Genomic DNA, 12,875 nt, shown 5'->3' with positions numbered 1-12,875 from the left:
ATTTTGTGCAAGTCCATTTTGTCTTTTAAAATATACAAAGTAAGATTTTTAGGGAGTTTCTAGCTCGTTTCTTCTAGCTTGTTTTACCTCCTTGTACCCTCCCTGGTAAAACTGGCTGCTCCCTTTTGCTCAATCTTTTAAATGTCCCTTACACAGAGACTTAGCTGGGAAAATGTGAACTGGAAAGTAGCAATTTTAAAGTCTGATGAGTGCAAAATGCAGCCAGAATGCAAAATTACACAGACATTTTGGAACGGTGATTCTTATTTGTTACAGTTGTTTCTTCCTTTTTTTTTTTTTTTTAAATACAAAACTCACGACCTAACTCTGTCATAATGGGAAACAGATATCGGAGTGCTTTTAAATTAATTACTGTAATATGGGTAACAGTTTAGATATCCCACTCAGTTAAAAAGCAAACAAACAAAAGAAAAACACATGTTAGTTTCTAGTTGCCTTAAAAAGCTAAGACTGCAAATTATTTAGTGCAAAGTGTTAGCAAAGCTGTTGAAACAGATCAAAACACAACTACTTTAAGAACACCAACATGATTTAAGAAGACTGTCTTGGTCAATACCAGTCATTCATGAAGAAGTCCAAGCACATCAGGCACAGAGGACCCCATCTCCTACCTCTTTAATATTTTCTCTGTTTTTAGGGAGATCCCTGACTCTGTATAATAGTTTTCTAATGGTTAACACTCATCAAAAATATTAAGATGATTGTGGGGAATGATTTTATTTCTCCATTGCAAATACACAGTACAAGTCTATCACCTGTGAGACATTTCCGACGTTTAGTATTATACTTGTTGAGGCCAAATAAATATAAATGATGAATAGATCTAAATCTTGAAATTTGATTCTTCTATGTCTGGAAAGGAGATGAAAATAGTCTCCTTTTACACTGGATCTCTGCTTGTTGGTTAGGGTTGGGGGATTTTTGTTTGTTTGTTGGGTTTTGTTTTATTTTCTGTAGGTCTCTAGATTTGAAGGTAGTTTAGATTTTATGACTTTACTAGTCAGGTCTTCCTCCTAACTGCAAGTGGAATAATCTACTCCCACTTCCAGGTGTAGCAGGTTCGGTTTGTAACTGGGCAGAAACACCAATTTAGTGTAGGGGTTTGGTCCAAAATACTCATTACTATTTACCTTCTGTGAGATAAGAATTAGGAGAAAAACAAAGCAGGAACAAAACTTGAAAGAATATGAAGAAGCTTATTAACAGACCTAAAAGAGGGAAAAACAAACAAAAAAAATTGTACCACACCTTCAGAACTCTTCTCCTCCCCCCACCTTTCTCCCTTCTCCCACTGAAAATGTAAAAAGAGAACCCTTGAGATGTTCAGTCTGTTTACCACTTCCATAATAACCTTGTTCAGTCCATTTAGGAAGAGGAGTCTCTCTTGCCCATGCTATGAAAACATCACAACGAGACAGCCGCCCAGGTTGGTTCTCTGCTCGCATGTGAGTCCCTTCCCCCCTGACTTGCAGCTTTTCCCACAACTGCTTTTGAGGGTCCACTCTTGAATTACTGGGGTACAATTTTAAGGTTGAGCAGTTCAGAAACAAAAGGTTCTCTTCACCCATCTCTGGGAGCATTTCATCTCTAAGAACAGAGGCCCTTTCCTTCCCTGGGAGCAAAGGGTCCTCCTCATATTCATCTCTAGGACTATCTCTGGGAGCATCTCTAGGAACTGAGGTCTTCCCGTTTCCATGTGGAGTAAGAGTCCTCATCGCTTCCACCTCTCCCTGTTAAAACTTCTCATCAAATTACAGCTGCTTCAGCATCTGCCTATCTCAGCGCAGGTGCTTTCGCTCACAAGTACAAGTTGAACACTCCACCCCCCATATCTTCGTGAAATTACAACGGGTACTCTGATATATCATAGCTTTACAACAGAATTTCAGCTTTAAGCATCTCCTCTTTCTCCTCCCTCAGGTTTTCAGCTCTTCACAGCACTAAAAGGGTTAATCTCACCTCGGCCTTGCAGGTGGAATTTCGCTTATCGCTGTTGGTCACATGATCTCTGCCGGACAGCAAGGCAGCTTCAGCTGAATCTTGGCCACAGTGGAGCAGGGGAGCCGGGCCGCTCCATCCGCACACAGCAGGGCTGTGGGGAGGTTCTGTGGGTGGAACAGGGCCCATCGGCTCCAGGATGGCCGTGGCTCCCATACAGGGCCCCGCAGCCACCTGTCCCAGTGCCGGAAACAAGAGAGAGAGCTCTGATTGGGGTTTGTCTATTCTTAAGTGTGGATCACAGAGGTGGTCAGAATTTAAGTGGCTTAAAAAATTGTCCATATTCAAACTGGCCAGCTGATAGGTTCTGTCAGGTCATAGAGGAGCTGTAAGCACCCCTTTGCAAGAACATCACTTCCGAGACTGTGCTTGGCTAACCCATGGCACCAGGTATGTGCTTAGGCTTCACCATCACATACAGAGGGAAAATAGGAGACACCAGATATCAGATTCATTCTCATTCTTCATCCTTAGAGATATTAAAAAGAAATCTGGACATGATCCTGAATAGGGGACTTGGACAAGATAACCAGAGTATTCACAGAGGAATTACAGTGCCCACCATTCTTATACCATTACGTGCAGTTGTGCAGCTGTACCACAACAGCAGCAAAGTTTGGCAGGTTAAAGTTGTTGGAGGTTCAGCCATGAAATATGACCCTGAAATTGTAGCTGGAAACCGAGGTGCAGGCTGACAAAAGGGATGCAGAGCATCTCTTTTGATCACCCTGATCTTATTTTTCCCTAAACTACTTTTTTCTTCTACTATAGTCACATCCCTTTTAGAACCAGGGCAGTACACCTGGCTCTAGTTCATTCAGTTTCACCTTAATTTTCCTTTGTGCAACTGCACTAAAATTCAGTAGCATTACACAAGGGTCAGTCACTTTTTTTTTATATTAAGTTCTAAACTACCTCCTTATTTATGCTGTTAGGTCTTGATCTGTTGAAGAGCCATCAAAACAGATTACAACATAACCACATAAATTAGGAATGTCATTTGCCAATGGTTTCCTGTTTTGTTGTTGTTGTTTTTAAATAGGAAACCAATTAAATCCTAGGAATTACAGTCAGCTGCAAAACAATTGCAACCATTACTGAACCAGCTAAAAGCAGTTCAACGCTGTATCTTATAAAATATTACCAAGTCCAGAGACCTACAAATAAAACAGGCTCATAAAACTAACTACAATTATAATGTGGCTTATAGAGCATGGATAAATACAAAAGAAATGATAAAAATCTTCAATTGATAAGGTAGTTTAAAAGCTATTTGTAGGATGTAGTGTATAACAAGAAAGCAAAACCAAAATATGCCAGGTAAAATATTTCTAACATTTTATATACTTTTATATGTATGTTTTAGATTTATTATTTTATATTGTTTTCTTTGTTTCTTATATAATAACTTATCAAGATATTTGGGTTGATGCAAAGATATACATCCAGTTCTCCATGAGAAGATTCTCCATAACTTGGTATATAAAAGCTTTTCAAACAGTAATTGATTTATTAAAAAAAATAGCCAAAGTCTGAGTGTGACTTGGTTTTAGTGGACAAGAACCTACCAGATCACACCTTTCATTCACAACTAGACATAAAAGCCTGATTTTACAGTAATAGGGAAATGGGCCTCAATTTCTCTAAATCCTTGGTATTCTTTGTTGTAATTGCTGAACAGCTGCTCAGATTGCTGAATCTGCATTTCAGAGAGCACATCACACTGAAAGCACGTAGAGATAGAATAATCTGATAGCTCAAATTACTTGCTACTACAAGTCTGTTTCTATGCAGTCTATTTTTCACTGTGTAACTTTGCCCTTTGCCATTTCAAATTATTTTAGTAATGAAACTTGTGTTATTTAGCCTAGGAAACCAACATGTAATTTGACAGATATCAACACTTTTAGAAAATTACCCTGACTTAACATAGATAAATATAAGTAAACAAAGTGGGTAGAAGAAAGCTTTACCTCTCTACACAACTCCTATTAGTACCCTTTCCTGAGTGAAGTAACTGGTAAAAGAGGTTTCTAGTGCCTATGGACGTAATGAAAAAATATTACTGCCAGAAAAACCTTATGCATTTAAAATTATATAAGTAAGTATATACTAAGTATACCAGTTAGGACTGGTAGATATTCATCTATTTCTATGTATTCCTACAAAATAACATACTCTGTGCTGGTGTCTATTTCAAACTATATGCAATGGGCATCACTTAAGTGGTATCAAATTATTTCTTGGCTTCTTCTGATGTTTTACCACTTTGTAAATTATTCAGCCAGAAGTGTGCTCTACGTTTCCTTTTTGCCTGCAGGGCAACTCTACTATTTTGAAATTAGCCCTGTGTGACTGTTCTTTGGTGTACTGGTCCTCTTTCCCTTTTCATTTGTACCCAAGAAACCCTGGTGTTTTGTTTTCTTGTGTTAGAACAACCTCACGATCTGGTCTTCCATTCGAAGATGGGCATGAAAGACTGGTTTGGCAGCCTGGCACGGGAGCTCTCCTTGTACACTCTCTGTCCTCTATACACACGTTTGAAAGGATCTATTGATCCGTTCATTGGAAGGAAGAGAAATGCGGAATGCTGGGAAGACAGATAATATATAAAACATTATTTACTTCTAAAATTTTGTGGATGTCCTGTACTTGAAGAATAATTTGTTGTTACAAGCCTAGAGGTGTACGCTTTTATATGAATTGTGCCTTTTTAGAAATTATCTAGATAGATAGATGAATTAGTAGCTCACTACATAAACACTAAGCTGAGGACATGGTCCCAAGTAAGGGCCCTATGTTTGTTGAAGCTCTTTTAACTAAATGTATTTGCTAAAAGATGAGAGGGGAAGAGGCCATGCACATTTTTCTGAGAATCCAGCCAAGTCTCTCTAGTATAATCCAATGATTTCACTTCCTTCTTTTGACCACTTTGCCAACTTAATGGAGACAGCTCTGGTCTGAGCTACAGAATAAATGAGAGAGTATTCAAACTCCCCTGAGAACCTCTATTCCACCTCTGGCCTGCTTCCGGTACAGCAGTAATTGTACAATTATAGCAGCATTATATATAGAAAATTAACATGAGTTCTTAAGTCGTTCAACAACAGCTAAGCATAATTATTTACACTGCAGTCAGAATTTCTGAGAGGAAAAAAACTCCAGGCTTTTAGGGAAGGAAAATTGTACCAATTACTGGCCTAGTATCCCTTTTTAAAGTAATATTGATGTATTTGAAAAGAAGAAATTTTTGGAACTTCTTTACCCTGCAACACGAGCTCTAGTGCTGCAATCATTCTGCACGCACTCACTTCAGGAAGCAGAGGGAGCTGTCTGATGGCAATTACAGTTCTCACTGCCAGGGAGCCAGGTCACAATTACCAATCTGGGATTTAACATCCTATCTTCCAAAAAGACAGGCCTCTTGATATGCTTGGGAAGACAGAAGAAGACGCATCGCATTATACTGTAAGATAAAGCTGGTATTTAATTTATACCTACAGGATAATTACATTTGCTATGACTGTGTAAAAACAGTAACAGCTACTCACTGATATGGGGTATTTACAGCAGGGAAGCTAAACTTGATTCTTTTGTAGTGGGAAAAAACCCCACACCTCTTCTTGAAAAATATGTAGATTAATTGAAGAGCCACGATGATCAAAACAGTATGAAGAAATATAGTACCCCTGAAACATAACACAGTCAGGTACAAGTAATATACTTTTAAAGTGTAACCCAGGTAAGTGAACACACCAAATATTGTAGCAGCATATCTACTTAAATTAAAATGATGAGTTATTAAGAGTCACGGTTACAATGAATTAATAAAAGTCTTTTTTTCCCACAAATAGGAAATCCTGCTGTAATCAAAACAACTGTGGTTCTTTGGTGCAGCACGGTTAAACCCAGCATATGGAGATCTCATCCCACTGCCCAGTGAAGCTGTGCTCCTTGAGATGATCAAGAGCTGTGCTAGTGTGTTTAGTGATGGCCAGTGCTGTGCATGTGGCAGGAGAGTGAATCACCTAAAGGAGACAGTCAATAACGGCCTTGTCTTCAGAGGGTGCTCACAGCCAGACAATGCAACAAGGAACCATAAAAATCTTCAAACTAATGGAAATAAAGACTTTATCTAGTGGTAAGACTGGCTGTATGCCCACAAGAACAAATGTTAGTCTTACCCTGCAGGCAATCTTCCCAAAAGTAAAGGAAGAAGCTTAATTGAGATTAATGGCCTTTTTTGCTGAGGCCCACGGGAAGTCCTGATAAGGCAGTATGTTAAACTGTGAATGTAATTTATAATATACGCAATCTTTAGAAGATATAAATAGCGTATGACACTGAATGAGAAATGTCTTATGCCTTTCTCACTTCGCTTTTTCACCTTTTGAGTTTAAAGCTAGCATTCACGTTTCTATTTTTTGAAAGGCCAACATGCCTGCTTTATACACCAGCATAATTGTCACTTAATGATGTCACACCAAGCAGACACTGCTTCAAACCAGCTTACATTGTGGTCACAGATGATAGACTTCTGTAAATCTAAGCGAAAGTAATTGTACTTACATTTTTTGATTTTGCTTGTAGTGACTTTTTTTCTAGGTTTCTAGGTTAAACTTAAACTTAGTTTTTCTCTGTTTCCTATCACCTGCATTGATCTTATGTATTTGTGCTCACACAGTCATGACACAACACCTTTCCACAAAAAACAAGGCCAAAAATTTTCATACAGTAATTCCTGCATCAAACCAACTGTTCTTAGTTAAACCAGATTGGTATCCTGTTAAAAAGTATGTAATTTGAGAATTTCACATGATAGAGATTTTATCATTTATATAAATATCCAACACACACACATACTTTCAAAAGTAAGGGAAAATAATTTACTATTTCCTTCCCTATACACTTGCTTAATATTATACTTCAACTGTCCCGAAAAGTCCTACACAAAACAGTCATTATCATGCAAAACCTGATTTTTTCTGATACTTACTGAGTATGTAAAGGCATGAACATGTTCTTCTCATTTATACCAAGAAATACAAATACACTCGCAAATATGCGTATCTATTATACTTATACAATCCGAAATAATTACATTCAGATGCTGAACAGAGTACCTTATAAATAGCAGAAATAACTCAAGATCTGTAATATTTTATCTTCAGATTTTTCTTTTGTCATCACTACTAAACAATGTTCCATTTTTCCTCAGTAGATAGATCTACTAAAGCAGAGAACCAGAACTTTTCTCTTTTTTAAACAGGTCTACTTAAAATCATCTCCTTCCATCTTACCTTCTCTTCTAACCAAAACTTTAATTGCAAAAGTCTGATTCTTTCAAATGTTCTAATGACGCACAAATCCTTCTGTGTTTTGCAGCCATCCTTTCTTTTATTCTTTGTTTTTGGACAAAGCTTGCATCTTCTCATTTCCTCTTCACTTAGTTGCTATTCTTGAGTGAACAGTACTCTCAATTCATGTATCATCACCCTCAGCATAACTGGCACAACTTGCAAATTAGAAAGTACTACAGAAGAAATTCAGGCAGGTGTAATTCTGTTGACCACAGAGAGCTGTACTAACTACAAACAGTCTTGTTATGGTCCTAACATTTTACTGAAGTCTGTGCATAAGCTGAATATTCCTTAACACTCACACCATACAATCATCTTCCATAATTTTTATTGCTTTACATTATGGCATTTGTATGCTACACTAACTGACTTAATAAGTTTCTTTGCATGTATTTTTCTCATGACTAGTTTGCTTCATAAAATATTTAACTTGGAAATAAAACTGTTCTTAAAAAAACTCATCCTACTTGAAAGACGTTCATCCTACCCTAAAGCAATCAAATTCCCTATATACTGTTAAAATCAATGACAGTTCTATGGATAATGCATAGAGCAGCAATTAATCAGAATTTGTCTAGATCATGAAAAAGAGAATTTTACACTTTTATGAATTCAAAATGTACTCTTATTTTTCAATATATTTGGTATTTAAAAAAACCCCTAAAATTATTTTATCCCCCACAAGAGAATGGTGGGCTACCCCAAAATATGGTCCAGAATCCAAGATTTTAAAGCACATTTTTCGTATTATACACAGTACTAATGTCTCCCCAATCTTGTCCAAACTGACCAAGGTTCTGTGCTTGTGGTTCTTCCTCAGTCTCGGTTGGTACAAGCTCACATTCAATCCACAATTAAAAGAACATAGTTGCCTTAGCATTTGCCTTACTATTTTTAACGTGAGGGATAATGTTGCATGGGTTTTGTCTCATATTCTTAGGAAAACAAAAGATCTCACAAAAATTATATAAGACAAATTAGGCATTTTAAAGACCAACTTTTATTGAAAAATTAAAACTGCATTGCGTAACTTCTTTATAACTTCAACATTTCTTAAACCACAGAACAGAGATTCTGTTTAGAAAATCTCTTCATATTTATCACCATTCAAAAAACAGATTATGAGCTAACTCCATGATGATTTTAAAATTCTGGATTATTCCCAAGGCCCCTGTTTCTGGCTGTCTGCCATGAATTGTATAATCCATGTTCTCTAAAAATTACCTTTAGTAACACAATCAGAATTTTTCTCGTTCAAAATCAACAGCTGCTCTTAATTTTTATCCAGTGGTCAGTCTTTTCCAAATAAATTATATCAGTTAATAAGCACTGCAGCTACCTGTTCAGCTAAGATCTTGCCTATTGTTTAATTGATTTGAATTCACCCATGCAAAGTTACAGCGATTGTCCATGTGATTTTAAAGGCAAAATTGCTACCTTAGACTATGTTTTAAACCTCAGAAAAACAAAGTTGCTCACCTGGAATTAAAACATTTTTCATTAGTCAATACTCCTGTATATCCATACATCCTAATCTCTCACAGTCAATAGTATATGGATTAAAAAGAATGAAAGTTCCAGATAAGCATTAGTCTGAGAAGCTGTGGCATATTTCTCAGATGGAAATGACCTAATAAGAAAATAGATGAATTTTCTCACGAATGACTATAACTGCTCAGTTAAAATCAGCTACCCAAGTCAGAAATTGATATGAGCATGGTGCCTGTTAAACGCAGTATATGTAATAGGAAAACACCCCAGAATCTGATATTAGAATTAAAAGCTTTGCAAAAATCTGATTGCGGTCATCTCTGTCAAGACACAACACTGCAGAAAAGCAAGATAAATGCAGAGGGTAGGAAGATAAATTTAAGCCCTCTGTCTTTAGAGACAATACCTATGCATTAACTGTCTCGCTTCCAAAACAAGTAGGAGGAGCTCCATTGTTCCCACCTAGCTGCAAACCATCAATGGCAATAGGAAGAACTTCTGATGCTTTTGACCTTCAAAACACAAGATACTCCATTAAATGAAGAAGCAGAAATTTTAGTGAGCAAAACATTGTATACGCACCGAAGAGCTCTAGATCTGTTTCTCACTACGTCACAGAACTGTCAGGGGCTTGCTGCACGAATGCCAGTAAGCTGTATTATGGTCTTTCCTACAGCTTCATGATCAGGATGAAGATGATTCTCCTCACCTAGTTTATATGCTTCAAGGAAATTTAACTTCTCGGATACATTATTATTAGAATATTGAGATGGAAATCTGGATACAAGGTTTACAAGGTTAAAGTATTAAGGTTAGAGGATTGAGGGATAGTTAGAGCTTTAGTAATACTGTTACTGACAAGGGAGGTGGAGGAAACCAGCAATTCCGACCTGAGAATTGGTGGAAATAAAAGAACCATGGTGCTTGGGTGAAAGACATAAAATCCTCTAGTGAAGCTAAGTCCCCAGTTATATACCTTTGGATTAATTATATTAGTTCATATTGTTTCTCATAAACAAAAAGGACTGACAGAAATTTTTCAGTCTTCCGTAGCTGCCCTTTGAATAAAGTAAAACTGACTGAGACCAGATTTCAGACAGAAGTCTGAAATAAAAATGTGACATGTGCTTCTTCAAAACAAACTTCTTTCTGTACTCTTAGAACATCTATCAATGAGAGGTCTTCTAGTTTTGATGAATAGCTGGTATCTATAAAGAATGGCATTTAATATTACATAAGTTAGTACTGAAATCAATGTTCATGCCAACTACTTCTGTACTGCAGGCCTCAGGTCATACACCATGGATGTTTACATCAGGAAATTCAAGTATTGAATACATAGTAATACTATAGGGTTATAATTAAGGAAGACAGGTTTAAGATCAAGAAAGCAAGAAACCAACTAGACTGTTCTGAGGAAAAAAATCTAATGAAAGAAATACTGTATTGGTAAGATTACTAGGGGGTTTAATGATATAAAGTAACAATGCAGATCTATTTTGAAAGTCATACTCATGAATCTAAAGGTCAGTGACAAAGTTACAAAAATTTTTAGATTCAGCTCAACTTGAGGAAAATATTTTACAGAAGGTTATGAAAGAGGAATAAGCAAGAGTGCTATGAAAAGCTGGAAAGGCTGTGCTATACAATATAGCATTTACCGTAACTGCATCTTTCTTTTCCCTGTACTAACACAGCCAAAAATGTGAGACATCATCCTCAAAAGACAACCAGTGGGACCTGCAGGATGGAAATCTCTCTTGCCTGTAGGTGTCCTTCCACAGGACTGACAGGGGCCAGAGAGACTGCAAAAACTGCACAGCATGACTGTATTTCACTGAAAATGTCTAAAATAATTCAATTTTATTACTGAGGTGGAGGGGCGGGAAAAAAAGCAATTAATTACTAACTTGCACAGAATCATGTATGAAAACACTTGAAATTAGCATATTTCATTTATCACCATGACACTAACTCAGTGAACAGAGGATTATTGAATCTCCATTTTGTTCCACTATTCTGTTTCCAGTATGGACTTTTCCACTCAGTAGTGTTGATTATCTAATGATTAAAATTGATCAAGCTGCAGATGAATCTGGTACCTATCCTCTGAAAAGCCTAACCAGTTGAAACTATTGGGACAAGCCAGCTGTATTAAAGGATACTGAGATTACTTTTGGTTTTATTTATTTTATAAGCTCCAAACAGATAGTGAATTCCATTTCACTAAAAGAATGATGCTGGTTGAAACTCCCACAGAATTTAGTTAAAATGGTCACAGAGGTCAGTCCTGAAATAAAACTCAAAACCAGGGGTCTTGGTTAGCAATTAATATTCACTAGAAAAGCATTCAGAATACTGAACAGACAGTCTGACATTACAACAAATAAAACTGAAACTTCTAATAATTCTAATAGATTAAAGGGATCTCATAATTTCATAGTCTATACACAATGTTAGAATTCCTTATCTTCAGTAAAATTATCTGTAAGTTATTACTTTAAGGGCACCAGGATTTAAATGAAAGTGTCAACTAATATTTTCGTATTTTTTCTTTGGCTCACAAAGACACTAAAATACCATAAACATTATTTAGAACTTCAATAATATATAAATAGGTTACATTACAAACAGAAGAAAATACAAGACAACTCTTCAGCATGGTAAATCTCTGCATATAAATAAGCAAATATTTCAGATACCTACAATTCAACAATTATCTTGCTGTAAAACTATTACATTTAAATCCTTTTACACAAAGTCATTTAACAATAATATACACAATCTACACAAATTAACCTCTAAAAATACAGCAATAATATACCTGTTACAATGATTCTGCTACTGTCATCCCCTGATTTAACACTAAAGGGCAAGTACAACTATTTTACTCAAAGGTGCTCTTACAGATTTTTTTGTATGTGAGAAAAGCACCAACAATAAGATCTAATACTGTTATACATTTTCTTTAGCTCCTAAGAATCTACATTTTAGAAATGTTTCTATATGTCTATTTCTGTCTGGCAGAAAAACTTGTAGCACATTATCCACATCAAAGTTGTTGAAAGAAAAGTTAATTTTCTTAAAGTGGAAAACATGCTGTGGCTTAGATCTAAGTTTATAACCACTTTATATATATATATGTATATATATATATATGTATGTATGTATATAATTATATATATTTATTTATACTGTACATATATACTGTGTAGAGTTCTTAATTTGCTATTTTAATACTTATTAATTTTCTGCTGTCTACAATAAACAAGGCCAATGTAAGAGTCAATAGTACTTCAAGATAATACATTTTCCCTCAATAATATGATCTACCAATACATATATATTTCAGTAGCCTATAGTTGTTTTGTTTAAGGATGTCTTAGGAGGTTGGAACTTACAGAAAGAGAATTTCCTTAAAATGTGTTCTGCAGAACTGGGTAAAAAAATAGCCAGTGCTGGAAAACAGTGAATTAGAGAAACAAATAATTCAATCACTACAGCTCCTGCCCCAATCTCTCAATTTCCTCAATGAGAAAGTCAATGTCAGACTTAGTAGCTGCTGGGTTTGAGATGACCATTCGGAAGAAGTTGACTTTATCACCCTGAGGCTGGTATCCAACCATGGTGGTACCTGACTCCATCATCAATGCCTTGATTTTTGGTGCCACCTTTACCATTAGGAAAAAAAAAGAGAGAGAGAGAGAGAGAGAAAGAGAGAAGAAGAAATTATTCTTTCCTTGTATGCCACAGCATTTCTTAATTTGGAAAAAATAAATTGACAGGCACTTGTTTTTCCATAACAAGCAAAAGCTTGAAAAACTAAATATGTAGGATTGGCTGTTTAAAGGAAAATTGACAACAATAATATCCGTCTTTTTGATTTACAGATTAATAGCATCTTAGAGTATTCACTATGTAGTAGTTTTATATATTAAATGCATATCTCATTTCTTTGTGCTGAAGATTTTGTCACAATTAAACACTTTCTGCTTCTGTATAAAA

At 36.0% G+C, this 12,875-nt stretch overlaps 1 protein-coding gene across 2 annotated transcripts in view; it reads right to left on the bottom strand.

Moving 5' to 3' along the window:
* Positions 1–8,356: 8,356 nt before the first annotated feature.
* GAD1 (glutamate decarboxylase 1) overlaps positions 8,357–12,875 on the bottom strand; it is a 39,184-nt gene continuing 34,665 nt past the window's right edge. For both annotated transcript variants that reach the window (XM_042041634.1, XM_042041635.1), the window contains one exon: positions 8,357–12,541. In XM_042041634.1, coding sequence (XP_041897568.1) covers positions 12,368–12,541 — 174 coding nt within the window. In that variant the 3' untranslated portion in view covers positions 8,357–12,367. The remainder of the gene's footprint in view (positions 12,542–12,875) is intronic.

The sequence above is a fragment of the Corvus kubaryi genome, unplaced genomic scaffold (assembly GCF_017639235.1).
Source record: "Corvus kubaryi isolate FWS band 111438036 unplaced genomic scaffold, C.kubaryi_AGA036_p1.0 37396, whole genome shotgun sequence".
Classification (NCBI taxonomy): domain Eukaryota; kingdom Metazoa; phylum Chordata; class Aves; order Passeriformes; family Corvidae; genus Corvus; species Corvus kubaryi.
The sequence above is the reverse complement of the archived record's forward strand: the minus strand, read 5'-3'. Positions and strand labels throughout refer to the sequence as shown.